The 19,537-nt window shown below is 38.2% G+C and overlaps 2 protein-coding genes and 2 non-coding genes across 34 annotated transcripts in view; all 4 read right to left on the bottom strand.

Annotated features, from left to right (window-relative positions):
* The window catches only part of clasp1a (cytoplasmic linker associated protein 1a), a 133,104-nt gene extending 122,565 nt beyond the window's left edge, over positions 1–10,539 (bottom strand). For all 31 annotated transcript variants that reach the window (XM_041806946.1, XM_041806953.1, XM_041806959.1 and 28 more), the window contains exons 1-2: positions 10,407–10,539; positions 1,921–2,646 (exon numbers count right to left, since the gene is read on the bottom strand). In XM_041806946.1, coding sequence (XP_041662880.1) covers positions 1,921–2,118 — 198 coding nt within the window. In that variant the 5' untranslated portion in view covers positions 2,119–2,646; positions 10,407–10,539. The remainder of the gene's footprint in view (positions 1–1,920; positions 2,647–10,406) is intronic.
* Positions 10,540–13,410: 2,871 nt separating this feature from the next.
* Positions 13,411–18,970, bottom strand: nifk (nucleolar protein interacting with the FHA domain of MKI67). Its single transcript, XM_041807342.1, has 6 exons — positions 18,760–18,970; positions 16,167–16,295; positions 15,632–15,740; positions 14,726–14,937; positions 14,454–14,516; positions 13,411–14,045 (listed from the first exon to the last, which is right to left on the bottom strand). Exons 1-6 carry the CDS (start codon positions 18,880–18,882, stop codon positions 13,836–13,838), a joined length of 846 nt encoding a protein of 281 aa, XP_041663276.1. The 5' UTR covers positions 18,883–18,970; the 3' UTR covers positions 13,411–13,835.
* LOC121523141 lies at positions 14,285–14,415 on the bottom strand. The gene has a single exon (XR_005993029.1). It is a non-coding gene; the product is annotated as a small nucleolar RNA ACA64 (small nucleolar RNA).
* LOC121523140 lies at positions 15,857–15,986 on the bottom strand. Its single transcript, XR_005993028.1, has one exon. It is a non-coding gene; the product is annotated as a small nucleolar RNA ACA64 (small nucleolar RNA).
* Positions 18,971–19,537: the final 567 nt, after the last annotated feature.

The raw sequence follows: 19,537 nt of genomic DNA, 5'->3' as shown, positions 1-19,537 counted from the left end.
GATTAGCAAAAAGTTATAAGTATAGAGACAAAAAGTGGCAGGTGGATGGCAGAGCAACCTACTGGCTGTGAGTCTGTCCAACAGCAAGGGAGACACAAAATTCTAGGCATGATAGCATTATCAGCAGATATGAACATTTCTGATATTTTGGCCATATGTATCAGCAGGTTTTACAAATATATTTGTGAAGTTTAAAACAGTATTGATGCCCTGCTTCAGGCAGAAGTTTTTTTCTTTGTTAATCCTCATCCTGAAGGCCTTAAGTTTTGGGTTCATCTTAGTTTATTGTCTTGTTCAGCTGAATGTGTTGTTATTGTGTCATTTTGAGCGCTTTGTCAAAATTGTCTTAGGGAATCACTATGCAAACCTGCTTTTTACTTAGGAAAAAGAAGAGGTCAGTAGGAAAGACTTGGCCTTTTTTACCATAAAAAAGTTCTGAACGTACTGGTATCTGTATTGGTATCAATATCAATATTGTCCATTTTAAGCAAAATGAAGAGGCTTGATCTACGGAAATGTTGTTCACTTTAAACATTTTTTCTCTTGTAGTAATTAAATAGCAGGTGGACCTATTATAATTTGATCGGCCGATTACAGTTTTCAGTTTTTCCTTGTCTAAAAATCGTTAACCTGACTGCCTTTCCTTTTCTCTGCCTTATTCGTGGGTGCAAAGAGTTTTTTACATGTCTTATATCTACTATAAAAACTTCAATCATTTCCTGTCAAGTGATATGTCTGACGGCTCACGTGCATAAACGGGTTCACTGCTAAGCAGGCCGATGTCGGCTTTATGAAAATGTAACATTGACAGGGCAAAATAAGACTGTGGCAGAGCACCATAGTTTATTTATGAGAAACCCTGAGCTACAAAAAGTTTGGCAAAATCTGCATATCGGATATCAGCAGAAGTCCAATAACTTTCTACTCACAATAATCACTGCAGGCTGAGAGCTAAACATTTATACTATAACTAATAGATGCATAAACTCCATACAGCAATAACAGATGGTACTAAAAGAGAGACACAGCTGCACAGAAACTGCATGTTATGCTAAACAGAATGGAAATCATCACACAGGAAGAAAGTTTAAACCTTTTCTCCCCCTCGTGAATCTCCAAAAGCAGAACAGGCTGTGGCTGATATACCGGGGCAACTTATATTCTGGTTTTACAGTACTAGGGGTGTAAAGGTATTTGTATATCCTGAACCATCACAGTTTGGTGCACACAGTCCCATGACTAAAACATCTAAATGGCTAAAAAAAAGAAAAAAAAGAAAAAGAAAAAAAAAAAGATGACAGTATTACCTGCCAATCTTAGTGGTAGTGCTGCTCATAACTGTCTGCAAACTGCTATTAAACTCCCAACAAGGCACAGCAAAACACACAAAGAAGGAAAGTTAACTTCTGCAGGGACAGCAGCAGAGGTACAAGTCCCACCAGTCTCTATACCCTCTCTTCGTCTTCTCCACTCTGTTTTTAAAAAGCTTCTGGATGGGAAGCAGTTAAACCATGACCTCTGTGAACCACTACACCCTGTAGGGATGATATGCCAGAATTAAATTGATCTGATACAACAGCTTAACATTAATTAAGTTATTGGTTCATGCCACGTGATTTTCCGCTGGCCGTTGTTTGTCAACAGGGCTGACGTTGGACAACATCAAGGTTAATCCAATGCATTAATGCTTCCTTACTTCTGAGCCAATTCACACCTTGGTATGTTCCCAGCTTACTTATTTATTAGTAAATCTATCTGTAAAGAAATGCTCCTCCTAGCATTGCACACCCAGAGGCATCATCTATACATTTTCAGAGCTATCAACACTACAAGAGGAAGATCAGCTGTTAAACTAATGTAGGTGCAGGTGTGAGGAAACCTCCCCACTATGTGAAAGTGTCCTAACCCTTTTGAGTTTACCTTGAAGTTGCTGGAGTTGACCCAGGAGCTGGCGATGCCATCAACCATCTTGTCCAGTGCAGTCTGATCCTGCTCCAGGTCGTGGGACTTCTCTTTGTCTAAAATGTATTCAATGATCTCTTGCCCCACCTGCAGCCGTCGACCCATGTCTTTCTGCAGGACCTGAGCCAGGCAGTTCTCCATGCTGGGCTCCATCATCCTGGCCTCTGCTAACCGACCTCTGTGGCCTCCTCAGCCTGTCTCTATGAATGAATGACTGGCTGTCGAGCTACGAGCAATCCTCCGCCGCTCAAAGCAGCAGGAATGACAGCTCAACAAAAGGAGCCCCAGTTAGCGAGAGTGTGGCAGGGTGACCCGGAAAAGGGAGATAAAAGAAAGAGGCGATGCACGCAGCCTGCTTGTATTTTTATCCCCGAGGACAGGCCTTGTGTTTGTGCAAAGTGCTAGCTCACCAGCAAGCTAGTGGCTGTGCCCTGGAGATGGATGGAGCAGGGCTTGGGGAATGGCAGCAATGCAGCATGTGTGTGTCTGGACAGCAGCTGGGGAAAGTTTACCGCTCCGTCCCACTTGGGTTTTTTCTTCTCTTGAAGGAGTCAGAGCCAAACCGCTACAGCAGGGGTAGTGGAGCAGGTTTTGGCGAGCGGTGTACAAGGCAGCAAACAGAGACGGATGGAGAGAGCTAGCTTAGAGCTCCATGATTTGTCCCGGGATCTGGCCTGGAGAGCCCTGGAGGATTAGAAGAGAGCAGACAATAGAGCAGTGTCAGTTTAGTATCCAATCCATCCCTGTGATTAGATTTATTATTACTGAGTCATCCTAGCATTACAGATAACCAGTTAGGTCGATACTGATACCAATGCTTTAAATATCAATTTAGCTGATCATTAGTGGTGATACTGATGTTTTTCAGTACATCTAATAGTATAACACTCCCATTAGGCCAGCATTTTCTCTGTTTGATCATGAAAACAGATCAGAGTTCGTCCAACAGGCTACTTCTTCTGCCCAGTGATGTCATTTCACAACTGGTTAAACCAGAAGGCTGTCATTAATTTTACAAGACACAAAAAAAACATACAGTGGTAATATCTGTTCATGGCACTTAATTTATATAAAGTTAGCGTATGTCTGTCAACAGGGCCGATATCGGCCAATACAGATGTTAAACCAATGCATCAGTGTGTAAAGAAAATACTTGTTACATTAGTCTAAATTTCTTTTTGAGCTTATGGTCTAAAGATATCAGTTATCGATCTCATGAACTACCAATAGTGGGTAACAGAAACAACCCTGAAAAAAAACTTTCACTTAACTCCTATTGTAATTGTTTGTAGTGTATGTTTTTACATCTTCCATCCCAGGGATCACAGATGTAAACTCATTTTATATCTACCTCCAGCTAGGGATGGAACTCGACACTCGACAGAACCGGTTCCAATTGGTTCAATCCATCAACATCAGTTAAATCTAATCTTAGCGATTCCCTTATCAATGCCTTACTCCAATGTGCCTTGAAAAACACAAGGCAGTCAGCAACATGAGCAAGAACAGAGAAGTTAAGGAAGTAAACATAGCGATCAGTTACATGAACAGGCTAATGAGGTCAAACTTGAGGGTTCATTAAAAAAAAAAAAAAGACATGAGCAGAACGACATCTGTCAAACAATGCAACGTCTGTCGAACAGTGATTTCGTGCAATCTTTAATCTTTGCTTTTCTTTGCCGTATAATACCATAGAAATACAGTCCTGGTGCATTGAAAAGTATCTTAAGACAAAAGAAGCTTTTTTTTTTTTTTTTTTACTACTAATGTGGATTTCTGTAGAGCAGGGGGTTTCTCCAAGTTTTAATCATCTTTCTTGTAATTAAACAAATAAACAGTATTAAATCCAGCTGGGGAAGTCAAAGCATTTTGGTTCAAATGAAAAATTGCCTGTTTTACATTTAATTTTAAAAAATGACTTAAAATATATTTCTGTAGAATACCATATGACACAGTTTACTGTCCCCAAAGGAAAATTTGTATTGGACTCCAAATCAGCACACATTATCAGACCAGATGTTTTTTTTTTTTTTTTTTTTTGGTCTGTTTCCTCATTTTTGGGAGCTGAATTGAAACAACAGCTTGCAAATTTGTAAAGATGGTTTCTGTTTGTCTTGTTTTTTAGTGATAATTGTCACTTGTGAGAAGTGAGAAGTGGTTTTCCCAGTTTGGTGCAGAAAAACTTGACTGGCCTGCAAGCAACCTCGACCTCCAAACAGAGTAAACAGCTTTGGGATGCACCGAAGGCCAATAGGAAGTTGTAAAGGTGCTGGATACCTTAAGGAAACTACTAAAGATACAGTAAGAGGTGCCAAAACTACGCAGTGCAGCATGTCCTGTATTTAAACCATTGTGGACAGACAGCTGCCACTACAGAAGCTGCAACCCACAGACTCTGAGGTGTGCCCGAGTCCAGCACAGTAGTTTGATGTAAAATAACTTTAAAATCAATACAGAAATACAGCCGGGCACTTCCATTTACTAAATGAAACACTAATATTGAAAAATCTGCACAATAAGGGAGAAATGTGCAGTGTCCTGTTGTTTGTAATGTGATATTCAAATAATAATGAGCTCAAATTAGCTATAACTCACAGTTTTTACATCTTTCTGCTATACTTTGGGTTTTAGAGGACACAAGTGATTGCAACATGCTTTCCCCGGATCTATACATTTAAAAAGCATAGCCTTTCACCACTAAAGCGGCACAAATTAATCTGAGAGTAGCTGATAGCTTGCTTGATGTTCATCTGACTTCATCGAAATGGTGTGAAAACACAATCTTTGTACCCAAATCTCCATCCAAAGGGTAAATACTGAAAGTCAAAGAAAAGCTGGTTTACTTGAAGTGATTGTTCTCTTATTTATTACAGTAAATTCAGAATTTTCCGATGTGTTAGATGGGATTGAGTAACCCTATTAGATCCAGCATAGTGATGGTTAGGAATGCTTGGTTTTATTTCATCAGTCAGGCACATAGGAGAGGAATAAATCCATCAAAACTGCATCAAACTCTTACACCAAATCTAAATTGCACAATAATCTTGGTAATGTATCTGTGCCAAAAAGTTTCCAACATATTTGTGACGTTAATACAGTGTGGGAGATTTTAAATGACTGAAAAAAGCAATTAACCAAAAATCATTTACAAGTTTCAAACGAAAGTTTGAAATTCTGTCCTACAACAAAACTATTAGACCGGTTTACTTAAACAAATGTATTTTCAGATATATCACTTCTTAATCAAATTTTAAAACAAAACCAGAGAAAATGACTGAAATAAGGCTGGGAAAGAACCAAACCCCAACTCACCCCCATCTCTGACAGCTCAGCTTGACAAACCAGCTACAGTATGGGGGCTGAGGGGTTAAGCTTCAGTAGCAACTCCAAACAAACATGGACGTCACTGTGGTGATTATTAGTTCCAGCTCTACACTGCTCAGTCATATGCTGAGGGTGCTTCTTCCCTTCAATTTACCTCAAGGCCTCGGTGTGATAACGAGATTATCTAGCAGAAAGGAATGCTCAAACAACGGCTCTATCAGAAGAGGGCCTTTGAGCTGCTAAGTTAAAATCAAACCTGAGTGGTACGAGTTGGATTCGTTAGGATCTTCTGGTGCAATAATGTCAATACATCCTCTGCACTGATGCAGACTTGTTATTGACACAGTAATGTTAAAGTCTACTGTGACAGGAACTGTTACAGCTCCCCTCAGAGAAGACATAATGCAAAACCAAAAAAAAAACAACATAGAGCTTCAGGTGTTTTGCACATGGCTTCATCAGACCATGTCTTTAGTGGAGCGGAGCCTACAGTACTCTGAGCACGGTCAGCAGTATATGGGTTGGATTCTCTAAGCTGAACAGACTGTAGTCCACACTTAAACTTTGTGGTAGGTAGTGAAGTATCAACACAGTCACTGGTAAAATTGGATTTCTGCAACATTGCCATCACCAGCTGAAATGCATTTATTGTGTTGTAATGCATATTGCACACACAACGCATAACTGCTGCTGCCATTAGCATTGCAGTGATATGTGACAGACAACAACTCAGTCTGAGTCCCATCCTTTTCACTTAGCATTACAAGCAGCTAGGCAGCTAAATGAAATTCATCAATGTATGCCTTTGTAATTAGAGTGCAGCACAGTAAACAGGTACTTTCAGGTACTTTCAGGTACTTTCTATTCCACGTCTGATATCTGTAACAAGAGCAACATAAAGAGTGTGCTCGCTTTACAGAGCATCTCTGTCAGCCTGACCAAGGCTTTAATACAAGTTGTGTGCTGCAATGGATCAACTCAGTTTGCCTTTAGCCAAGCGCTGCAGAGATTCATCTTACAACAGTTTAACAACTGTTTGAAGGAGCATTTTAACTCATGACTTGCTTGTTTTAAGTCCATGATGTATCAAAGAAGAAGCAGACTGTGCCGTTTCACAGAGTAAGAGAAGTAGCTATAAACTTGCTGCTAAAGCTAAGTTAATGATAAACATGCTATTTCTGTATAGTTTTTCAAAATTAAAGTCTTTAGTTATTACTTTTTTGAGTGCTTTTACTGTGAAGGCCCACATCAATAGCATTTGTCACACCTCAGCAGGAGAGAAATAAAACTTAAAACTACAGCTGCATTTACAATGAAATAAACACAGAGAGACTGATAACATTATTTTTCTGTGATCCTTTGCACTGACATAAGTTGAGTATTCCATCACAGGTTTCTTTAACAGGGAGAAGGAGGTTTGGAAACAGGGCTGAACAATATGCAAAAATAATCTAATTGCGATTTTTTTGTTTCCCAAATGTTGCGATTGAGATTTAATACGCGATTATTCTTGTGTTAATCTTATGTGTTTTTCGACAAATTCAAGCAATAAATAATTCCATAAATAGGACCAAGTGTATTGAAAACAATGAAATTATTTCTGAAGCAATTAATCCATCGTAGCAGGAATCTGAATATGGGGATGCAACAAGCTTTAAGCTATAAAGGAGCCGGCTGGGTTGGGGGAGGTGAGGCTGGCTATCAGCTGATCGCAGCTGAGGTATGACTTTCATGAAGTGACGCTAGGCTTCATCAGTTTTAGATAGAATAAGTTATTTTTGCTTGTACAAATGTGATGTTATTTGCTTTGTTTAAGGGCAATATCATTTTTATGTCACTCATTCTGATTATGAAAAAAAACAAATGTAAAACACAAAAAGGGGGATTTTTGTAAACAATTATTTAAAAAATTGACACTTAAATGTTTGCATAATGTCCATAAAATCTCCACCGCTGCAAAAAAAAAACAGATTTATTAAACTGGTATTTTGACACATTTCAAGTTAAAGAAATATTGCAACTTCTGCGATTTGTAAATTACAGCAGGCCGTCTTGCAGTTTAGTTAATCTAATTTGCGATGAATTGCCCAGCCCTAGTTGGAAAACCTGAATATGCATTAAAATGCATTACTTCGTTTAATTTTGTAGTACTGTGATACAATGCCATTACTACAAAGGGCGAGAAAAATATAGTGACTTTTGAAAAGCACTAAAGTGTCAGACATTTTGACAACCCTGATGTTTACATAGTGGATTAGAAAAAAGGTTTAAGCAAGAAATGTAATCAGCAAGGTTTGGAAAGTGTCCAGGATTTACGTCTATGCAAACACCTCAGAAATAGAGATGCACCGAATGCCAGTTTTTAAAATAAATATTTAATTGATTGGCAATACTGATGGTTCCTTCATACTTCTTTTAGTGTGTGTCTCCCATATTGCTGACAATAGCCGTGTTTCTATTACAGTTTTTTGCGAAATAAAAGCAATATTTCTTAAACTTTGAAAAAGTACAATTGCACTATGAATGCATTTCTATTTAAGGGAGTTTGGGGCATGAGACTCGCAATTCTCGTAAAATCTTATCTCATGAGACTCCGCTGCAAAGAAGCTGGACGTTGTAAACCTGTGGCGTGTTGGTGCAGTTATGAATACGTCTACAGCGGTTGCCGTGATCATTTTGAACAAAAGATGAAGGCAACGGATGATAGTTCAGAGGCAAAGTCCTATTTAGATTTTGCGCATTTTTAAGGGTAATGGAGATGCGGCTAGCGACAGTGACTTCCTCTTCCCATTAAAAATCAGCAGTAGGGATGCCGTGATCACTGATTTTGATGCTGTAGGCTAAGAAATAATCTAAATTTCATGATTATCACAGTGTTTTGCATTGACTTCTGAATATTAATGTATAAAATCACATGAACAGTGACGCTCTGCCATCTTGTTTGCGAGTGAGAACGTTGACACAGTGTTGAGGGGCCGTTAGAATTAATTAACCCTGGCTTTCTAAACCACGGTTAATCCTGACACCTTATAATCGGATCATTCCTACGCAGCAATTAGGTTTACATATGCCAGCAGTTAATTGATGAGACACAACAAATGCACATTGGCTTCTGACACCAGTTCCCGACACATAGTTTGCCAATGGTCTGATATCAACAAATACAACCGATGCATCTGTACACCCCTACATACGGATGCATCTCACCCTAGACGACATAAAACTGGGACTTTATATGTGAATGCTGATGTCTGGAGCTTACTGTTGAAGAAGCTGCAGATCTCAGAGTAAAATAAGTTAATCACATTACAGGAGACGATTTATATTATCCTAAGCAAACATTACTCACTCAGCAAGTACATTTTACCTGTTTGGAATAATAACCTCACCTTTACATCATTTCAGTGCAGTTACATGGCGCTAAAGCAAGATATCAGACACCTTAGATTTTTCGCAAATGTGCACATATAATCAATTGTTAATTTACTTCACCTGTGCCCTAAGTATACACTGCACTTTAAGTTTCATTTGTGTCTGGTTTGATTTTCAGTATTTTTTAAAATTACAGTTAGTACTACACAATTCATTAAATCCCAATAGCAATAATCAGGCTGTGCAATTACATAATTGCATAAAAGGCTGCCATTATTTTTTGTATTAAGTACTCAAAAAGTTGATTAAAATGTCTGCAGAAGGGCCTTTAAGTTAACATTAATGCCACTACTGCACTTTGTAGAAGCACATTTATTTTCAAAATAGAAAAAAAGGATTTTGGGAGGGGGAGGAAATTAAGTTATTTTGAAAGCAGTACTGTAAAAACTACAGGGTTTGTATTGATAGAGCTGAAAGATACATACTTCAAAACTACTATTCTCTGCAATTTTCTTGAAAACTAAAAAAGTAGACTTAAGTTAGTGGAGTTTCAGGCTGGACCGACAGACATAGGTCAGCTGAAGTCTTGTCTTTTTATTCATCATCATTTGTTAAACTTTAAAGTCTGTTTTCAGGACTGAAATTTGTTTATTTGTTCATCCTAAAACTTCCTAAAAAGTCTGACATATTTTTGAATATCATTATCAGCATCAGCTTAAATTTTTTTGTAAATATCTGCAGATATCAGAAAAAATGCAATATCATGCTTCTGATGTATTATACTATCATTTTAATTGCAATATTGTGTAGTATAATCACAATTTTACATTATTATCAAATTGTGCAGCACTAATTGCAATAAATGCAAAATGTTGCAAAATTAAAAGATATCATAGTATTAGGTTTTTCCCAATAGTTTGAAGCACTATTAAATGGTTTTAAATGTAGGGTTGTCATGATACCAGAATGTATTAAGTGTAATTTAGACAGTATGTGAGGGTTTGCCTGCAATTTTGCATTGATTTTTTCCTTTTCTGTAGACATATCTTATGATAACACTGTGGTTTTAATAGCTCAAGTGCTGTTTTTATTGCATTTGTGATTGAAATAACACAGACTTTACCATATTAAAACACACAATATTCAACTAATCAAAGTAACACACATTTTGACAGCCTGTTATGACAGTGGCAGTCATGAAAAACACAAAACATTACAATAAAAGAACAAGTCATTGTTATACGAATTTATCATCCATAAATTATCAGTAGTTTTGCCATATTTTCTGTTAAATTTAAACCAGAGCTACTGTCATCTATTACAGATCTCTCCACCTCTCAGACTAATTTGTCTGCTGTATGACACACGCCTAAACACAAACACAGACACACACTCAACACACCCCTCTCCTTTTTTCTAACGTTAGCCTCAGCTAGCTCACAGCCTGACCATCACTGGTAGCCAAATCTAACGAAGGAGCCTACTGACACCTTCCAGACACTTCTAAACTGAAACATCAGCCTCTTCTGTCTTCTAGCCTCCAGGGCCTGACACATACATTTTCTTTGTTTATTTCTTCGTCTCCCCTCTCTACCAGACAGTGTCTGAGAGGTATAAAAGCTAAGGCTAGCCCCTAGCGGAGCCCTTCCTTTCAATGAAACGTCAGTCCACAGGCAGCAGACAGACAGGCTGGCAGCACAAAGAAGAAAATGTGACAATGAACCAACAACATTCACGTTTCTACTCACCATATCCTGCTTAAACTCCACAGCCTATCAGGACATACAGCCGAGAGTATTTCTGGTTTTAACTATAAAGTGTACGGCCTTAAAATCTCTTCTGTCTTTCTCTTTCTCTCACACTCTCCACCCGGAATGCTGCCTGTAGGACAAGAATGGGATCGTCGCGCGCATGCGCAGTGGATCCAGGGATGATGTTGGCACTTGGAAAACTGTCGCATGGCAATGCAAGAAAAAAACCGGTCGGCGTGTGTCAGAGGTGTGTTTACTGAGTGCAGAGCGACCTCTACTGGACCTAAAGGGTCTGTGGGCTAATACAGTCCAACAACAGTGGCTCCCACTCAATTATGATGTTTTTATTGACACAAACTGTTGAACTCTGAAAGATAAGAGTGAGGCTTTGAGAGTTGTAATGGTCATGGCCAGGCGTTAGAAACTCAAGATATCAGGAATACGTTAAAATGGTAGAAAAATATGAGGAATACATTCAAGTCCAGCTGCCAAGTAGAGGAAAAGAATGGGCTTGTTGAATGTTTCCTAGCCAAACGAGTTTAAATAATGCATTTAAACAACAGTATAGCTTGATGAAAACAATGAATTATGTGAATGCATGACATTTCTTGTAAAGGTGGCCTGAAACACTTGAATATACAAACTTTCATTCAAAAGTTGTTCATTAGACTGCAACACTTACAGTCAAACAGCTGTTTATGACCCTGTTCTGTTTCCATGGTCCCAACTTTTTTGAAAATTGCAGAATATATCTGAAAGTATACTGAATATTGCTTAGAAACGTTATTGTAGGAATGTCCTAATTTGGCTGAATATTTTGAAAGTTGAATGGTTTGAATTGAATTTTGTGGGAGAAGAAGCGGGCCAAGAAATGCGGCAGAAAAATAAATTGGCCAAACAGAATAATACCTGTGAATGCTTGCGGCATTCTCAGCAATAATGTCATGAATCATAATTTTTAGTTATCGGCCATTCTACCATTCTGACTTATTTTTTTAATTCATAAAAACTGTAGCTCTCTTTAAAATGATCTGCTTCCATAGAGATCACTCTCATCATTTTTCTGTGTCCACTCTCCAAACATTATCCTAGCAGATTTTTAAAACATAACCAACAATCTCTGCATCAGACACACTCAAACCACCATGGAAAGAAGTAAAGACAGAGAAGAAGCTGAAAACATAACAGCAGAACAGAGATAAGAAACATTGCATCAAGGCAAATAAGTCATCTTTTCACCGAAATGGAGAAAGTGAATCAAGATCTCAGGAAACTGAGCCCAGAGGACTGAAGAGCTTCAGAAACAGAAGTTTAGAGAGTTGAGGGAAAAGGAAATGGTGCATCGAGCAAAAGTTGAAACCGAAAGGTTGCAAAGAGAGGAGGAGAGGATTGAGCAGGAGGCAGGAGGCCAAACACAGGAAAGAGGAGGAGAGGAAGGCTTTAGAGAAACAAAAAAGGGATCAACTGGAGATCAAGAGGCTCCACTGGCAGACAGTAGTGACAGTGAAGGAGGAGCTCATCACAAGGCCCGCATCAACTGAACACAAGCAGCAGCGCAGATATGAGGAGGCAGAGCTCAGCTGCAAACACAGCTCCACTTCTAAGTGCCCGTCCCCCATGCTGAAAAGCAAGCAGAAGAAAGGAAAACCTCTGTCTAACGCTTGGGCTGAAGAGCAGACAGCAGACAGTGATGAAACTGACCCCCACCCAACTGGCTCCACAGACCCCAAACCAATTGAAGAAGACAGCCTTGAGTATAAAGGTATGCATATTTTCTCCTTTGTTCCAAAAATCAAGCTATTTCCTTGAAATTACTGATAGAGCTACTTTTCTTTTACTTTATTTTGAAGCAACAGAAACACCCAAATCCATCAAGTCCCTGCTGTGGCTGACAGAGAAACTGGGGCTTGAATCCTGGTTGGAGGGGTGCATGGATAAGATGGAGAGGAAGGCTTAAAGTAGAGGAGAAGTATGCAAAGTGGACTGCCTTTAAAGAGGAACAGCACCCATTGTCAGACCAGTTCGACATCTATACTGGAGGCTCCAACAGGTCTAGAAACCACATCCTCAAGAAAGAAATCTTGGATTAAAATTGCATTTATATTATTATATTATTGTTATAAATAAAGTGCTCTTTGAATTTTCTGAGTGGAACTTGAGCTTGGCTGAAATAGATTTGTCACATGGGAGGCAGTCAGTGTAGTTCCTTTAAGGACAGGACAGTCATTGTGCAGCAATGAGTGAAGCTGGGGCCACTTGTAGCCCAGGGATGCCAGTTGCACATCCTTGATCCAGAATTTCAGGAAAGAGAAACCTTAAAAGCAAGGGAGCATTTTAGCTAGTTAAAAATTATCCAAAACTAAGTGCAATGAAATCTGTGTTGACAGCTTTTTACATACCACTACACAACCAAAATCTTGGAGAACTCTTTAAAATGGGTACAAAGCCTTCAGACTCCAAAGATCATCAGTTGTCAGCCTCCTGTTTTGTAAATTGCCATGGGTTATATGGTAGTATGGTTATAAGGTCATCATAGTGCAGACTTAATGATTCAAAATAGGGATGGATTAAATTCCTTCACTCATTTTACAGCCTTAAGTGAAAAAGATTCTTTAACTTAAAATAAAGAGTAAAATATTGATGCATCATTTTAACTGGGTGAGAACTATCACCTTCTGTATTTAGTAAAGACAACAAAAAGCCTCACTTCTCAAGACAATATTCAAAATTCTCACTGAATGAGAACTTTTTCACATCAGCTACAACAGCCTTCCTCTATTTAAGAAAGTAAAGATGTTACTTATTTATCAAACAGGTCTGACTTTCCAGAAGTTTTCCATGAAATAACAGTGAGCCAAAATGCAAAGAAACAGGGCCTTCCTGAAACCTTGAGATTTAGTCGATTTTTTCTAACTACCCCTTTAGTTTCTTGTGACATAAAAACGGGATAATAAAAATGTGGGAACAAATCAACTTAATAGGATTTCTTGGAGAAAATACTACAGAAAGGTTCTGATATTTATTTTTAAAGATCATATTTTACAAATTTAACCACAGTTTCTTTTAACTGTGGTTATAAAGCAATGCATAACAGTGTGAAGTCTTTGCCTCTAGCATGACAGAGATTGAAATACACGTCTGGCCTACACAAAGACAAAACAGCCTTTCATAATTAAGTTCATCGAGATGATTTACAAGAAACATCATCAGCAAAGACCAATGTGATACCAACATTACAGTTACAGTCTTTTCAAAGAGCTGCTTCTTCTTCTTTAATTGTGGGGTTTTCCACATAAAGGGCGATCTGAACACAGTTCAAAGTGATCATGTGACTCAAATAAAAGACCACACATGATCCTGATGTGTGTGTCTGCTCTCTGACAGTCCGAGTGCCACAGTAAGTCCACAATCAAAAGTCCAAGCCTCTCACTCCTTCTCAGCATCCTCTGAGGGTTCCTCTCCCTCTGACTCAGACTCTTCTTCACTCTCACTGTCTGCCTCCTCCTCTTCCTCTGAGGACTCTTCATCTTCCTCTGCAGTGGGCAACTTAATGATGATCTCATCATCCTCATCATCGTCGACCACCATGGACTTCCTCCTCTCCAGGACGGATGGGGTGCATAATGGTGTGGTGTCCTGGAACCAGAGAAGAATGAGTACAACACAGACACAGGTATTACAGACAGGACTCCTTATTATTTATGATAAAATGAGCAGTGACACGATGACATTACTGTGAGTTGAGCCTGGGCGGCCCACAGAGGACTACAGCCCCTGCACATGGAGTGCACAACCTAACCACAAGGCCAACTAGTGCCTCATGTTGTTTATTCATCATCTTAAGTATTTTCATGACTCTCAGTAGCTTTAAATCAGTCTGTAGGTACATGGGTTTTATCACGCAGCCACAAAGAGACACACGCAATAAGCTTAACGCACCACGGTTCTGTAGGCACAGTTATCTGACCTCAGATCACTGATGCACCTGTTGTCATTTTCAGTCTGTGCCCCAGATAAATGTAAAATTATGACAGTTTTACTTACATCACTACATGTAGATTCATTCATGGTATCTGAGGATTTTTTCTTCGGGGGTACCTGGGAAGCCTGGAAAAAACACATCTGATATATTACAGTACATATTGCTGGTTTGATTCCAGTTATTGTCTCATTTAAAATTAAATGCATGTGTCAATTACTATCCCAGCTTATAGATTTGCAGAGCAGAAGACAAAGCCCCCTTTGGGATACCCAAATTTTACGGAAAAGGCATTTAGAAAATAATGAAGATGTTGAGTCAAATGTGTGAAACTCACAAATCCAGGGAAGTCGTAGTCAATGCCATGTGCTGCTAGTCTTTTTCTGAGCTTTGATTCTTTCTTCAGCAGTTTGTTTTTCATTTTTTCAATCTGCTCTGCTGTACGTTTCTTGTTGTAGCGCTCCACAGCTGGATATGAAGGTTTGCGGAATTCTCTCTGAGAGCCAACAAAAAGCTTCTCATGGACTTTCTCTGGTGGGACTACATGACCTGGAGAAAAGCAGGAGACAATGTAGAGTCTATTATTGAAATTAACTTTGAGTTAAGTTTTATCTTTGATCAACTAAAGGATGGAAAAAACTGGGAATGCTATGACATAAAATGTAGAACTATAAATAAGGCTTTGGAATGGACAATTTTTCTTATCCTTGCTTATTTCAGTAAGAAAATGCAAAAAATAACACACTTAAAGCATTTTGAGCATTATGAAGCACAATATAGGACAACAGAGGCCCTGAACTGTTTAACAGCTAAAACCTAATGCAACCAAGAAAGAGATGATATTCAGCTTTCAAAATAAAAAAGTGTCCTGTTAGTTACCAAATTCTTACAGTGTTGTTAGACATGACCCTGTCCCAAGTTTTTGAAAGATGTTGCTGCCATCATACTAGGTTTACAACCCCCCCACCCACCCAAAATAATATTCCTTGGTTTAAACATTTGATATGTAGTCTTTTTGTCAGTCATATTTAATTAGATACAGTGTTTCAGTGTTTTGCATATAATCCCAACTTTGTTGATTTTGGGGCTCCTAGTGTTCTATGGTCTTTACTTCCTACTGTAAAAGCTCTATTGAGCTGTTTTTCTAGGTTTGAAGCTACTTAAATGTAAGATGATTTTATGTACTTGTTAGCACAGAAGAATTATACTGCCAAGAAAGCTGTAGAAGAAGATGAATACTCACATTTGATGAGCCTTTCTCCCATGAGATAATTGTTCATGGTCTCTGCAACTATTTTGGCCACTTCATCACAGTCAAACTCAACAAATGCATATCCTTTACTTCCTCCTGTCTAAAGCATAAAGATAAGAGATAGATCAGGATTGTATATTTAATATCAAACATGTCAATTTCATCGTAAAAGTCATGGTATTTCATGCTTTTATGATGTCAAATGTTTACTGTAGTTATTGTCGGCACATGGGTTTTATCACCTTGCCAACAGGTAAGCAGGCGATAAGCTTAACGTGCCAAAATAATTTAGGCTCAGTTATCTGACCCCAGATCACTGTCACACCTGAGACCATTTTCAGTCTGAGCCTACCAGAGTAATCACTTCAACACAAACAACTCTTGTTGACTTTATCAAACCACAGATGGTGGTTGTCCTTTTAGCCTGCTCAGTTAATATCACCAATCGGTTAAAATAACTGCGTAAAGCTCTGAGATATTGTATTTTGTCAAACAAGTCTTCGATTTAAGTTTATATCTGTGGTACCTTTTTACTTCTGGACAGCCGTAGCCTCTGGACTTTCCCAAACTGCTCGAAGTAAGATTTGAGCTGAGGTTCAAACAGTCCTAGTGGGAGGTGGCCGACGTAAATCACCCCTGGAGTCAAAGTAATGCCCTATAAAAAAGAATCAGACAAAGTTAAATAAGGTTGAAAAAAATCCCAAGCTATGAACAGTGAAGTATTAATTACCCCTCAATGTACTCTGAAAATGCAGTTTTGTTACATATCATATTTAAAAAGCATTAAATGTGTGGCTATCACTCTAAATGTCCTGACTTAAGATGTTCTTATTTTCTCGCATAAGGTCTTTTGTTCTATATCTTATATTTTTGCCATTTTCTTCTGCTGTTATGAATGTTAACTTCTACTATTTATTCATTCCCTTTATCTGTCTGTCTGTTTATCCCTTTGTAAAAAGGTGTCACCAATCAGTCATCAATGGCGGAATCTCATTTGGTTTCTTCAATTTTACCTTGACCTCAATATTTTCCACACTGCAGTCTGGTCCAATCTGGTGCATGTTTGCACTTTTTGGAAGCGGACGATGAAACAAAAGGATTAAGAACTTTGCAAAGAATTTATTGAACATAGCAGGAAATCGGTTAACAAGTTAAAGATAGCAGGGGTGTCATGATACCTGATTTTTAAACATTAATATTGTTCTAATAATGATGAAATGACACCTGTAATGTTTTAACTCCAAATAGTGGTGTATAGAAAAACGATCTGGATCGGTTAACCAATCTTAATGTCAAAGGTCTCAGTGCATCAGTCTGTGGAGCCCAATGTATTTCCCACAAATACAAAATAAAAGAGTGGGAACGAGTCTCAAATCTCGAGTCCGAAGCCTTAGACAGATGAAGTAAAGTGCCTGTCACACACACACCAACACAAACATAATTCTCTCTACTACTCTCATCACACTGGTGCTACAAGATGAAATAAACTCAAATTTTCTCGTAGCATATGCAACATATATGTTGCACTGTACAGCTATGAGAAAGCTGTTTTTGTTTTACTGTTTTTTTTTTTATATTATTATAGCCCATTATTCTCCTGCACTGCAGACACAAAGCTCTGTCTAATCAAATCTCCCTTCATTATTAAATTAGGTTTAATTTGTGCTTCGACAGATTTCATATTTTGTTTTTACAGGTATCAAGATTAATAAAATCAGGGAAGTTACAAGTGCATAAGGACAAAGATGTATGTAGCATTAAAATCTCATTTTAATATTTGTCTCTAAACTGTCAAAGTGAGACACCTTGGCTTACCTGTGATGAAAACTTAGGCTAATTTTATAAACATGATGTCATAATGTTTGCACAGGAGGCCTGACACTTAGTCTATTTTATAAATAAAAACGTACATTTTTATGAAATAATCTTGCTTCCCCTTTATTTTGTTAAAGTAAAAGTTTTTGGCCATCAATTTCAACTGTCCTGTCTTTTAATGAATCGCCAGTGAATCAAATCATATCCTGTGAATTGAGATTTGAATCAAATCGTCTTCAGGAGACATTCACATGGCTTATACGAATGCATTAGTAGTATGCCACAATATCCTGTGTAACTTCTTATCATGATCTCCTAAACATAATCCAGATTGCTCAAATGCATGTTGCCAACTTATAAAAGGAATTTTTACAGTGAGCAAAGTTTTTTTCTATTTTTTTTTTCTATTTTTAATGCACCTGTCAACTGAGTATATGTTTTATAAAAATAAAGCTAATGTAGCTTTTTACACCATCCATACCTGAAATAATATAAAATAATACAAATATATGGTTCTAAAAGATTTTGTAAAGGATCAGAACTGTGGACAGCCTTAGAACAGTCCGGATGGATGATGATTTAATAATCGTTAAAAAGATGGTATACTGGATAAGGAACCCTTTTTTCAATTCTATTAGACAAAGTACAGACGGTAAAACTGACATGGCACACTCCAACGGCCGCTGTTACAGTTCAAACTGTGACCATGTTACCTGACGACTTATGCGTTGTGTTTTAGGTACTAAGACTATCCTAACAGATGTCTCTTTGCTCACTTTCTCTCAATGAATACATTTGTGATGTATTTTTAACGTTATAATAACCAAGAGACTAAATTTAGAGGCATTAGTTCGATCGGACACCTCCCGTCTGGAACACTGACTATTACAAGTGCGGAGGCTATCGGGTTGAGGTTGCTAGTTTACACGGTCACTACTGGGACCGCAACACCCGCACTACGATTAGCACGTTGCAAAATGCGTCGATCCTGCTTTGATGAACTACTTCACATTAATCATAATAATGTAGTTATCAAGAGTAAGACTGCTCATACTTAAAAACATATCAAAGGGTTACCTATTACAGTAACTTCACATGTTCATGATAGTTTGAACAGGAGTGAAAAGTTAGCATCTGCATCCGTGTTAAACTGATCATTTTGATCGACGTTTGGTCACAAAATATGATGGCTTACAAAATAGAGTAACATCGTGTACTACTTTCAATTGATATGTAAATATCTTGCTTTATAAAAGATGAAATAATAAAAATATCCCTCTGTCGGGGCCAAGAGCTCATCTTACCTTTTTAGATTTGTTCTTCTTCGCCTCTTGAACCTTCTTCTTAAACTCAGACTCTTGTTTGGGATTTAAAGCTAGCAGTTCTTTAGCCGGCTTAGAAGCCGATTCAGCTTTACTTTCAGTCATTTTTATATTTTAAAAGGCCAGGCATGAAGTGTTAAACGAAAATAACCAACGGTGCAAAACCACGTTGGTATCCCTCTCTGCCTGCCCATGTGCTGACAACCGAGGAAGCACTCCAGGGAGGTGAGCGTGACTGTATCTACAGACGTGAGCTTCCCACAGCGCACCCTAGAGGACAGGAGGACTCCAACAGTGACAATGACAGAAAAGTGCACATTAACTTGGCATATTTGCGCCACTTTAAAATAAATCTGGACACCTTTTTCTGTCATATTGGTACGGTAAAATGCATTCGGACATATTAATGGCTAGTATTCTCTAATTTATGAGACCATTTTTTAATATATTTAACTTTTTTCTCGGTATTTACTCTGAAATCTGTATACTTTCACACTTCATGGCCATTTGTTGAATCTAGGTTAGTGTATGAAAATACCCTGCAATGGTTTAGGACAGGCATCTGTATGAAACAGGCCTTTCCTGAGTTTCAAACATAAACTGTGCTCAGTGATGATGGTAAAGGCTATAAAATCATAGCTTTACACCAGAAAGTGTGCTGTGTTCAAAGGTATCAATAAATTAAAAAAAAAAAAAAAAAGATAAATGACTTATTAATACCAGTCTGCTGTTGCGGAGAGAGGTAGAGATCCCCTGTTGA

Source organism: Cheilinus undulatus, linkage group 15 (genome assembly GCF_018320785.1).
Source record: "Cheilinus undulatus linkage group 15, ASM1832078v1, whole genome shotgun sequence".
In the NCBI taxonomy this organism is placed as follows: Eukaryota; Metazoa; Chordata; class Actinopteri; order Labriformes; family Labridae; genus Cheilinus; species Cheilinus undulatus.
The sequence above is the reverse complement of the archived record's forward strand: the minus strand, read 5'-3'. Positions and strand labels throughout refer to the sequence as shown.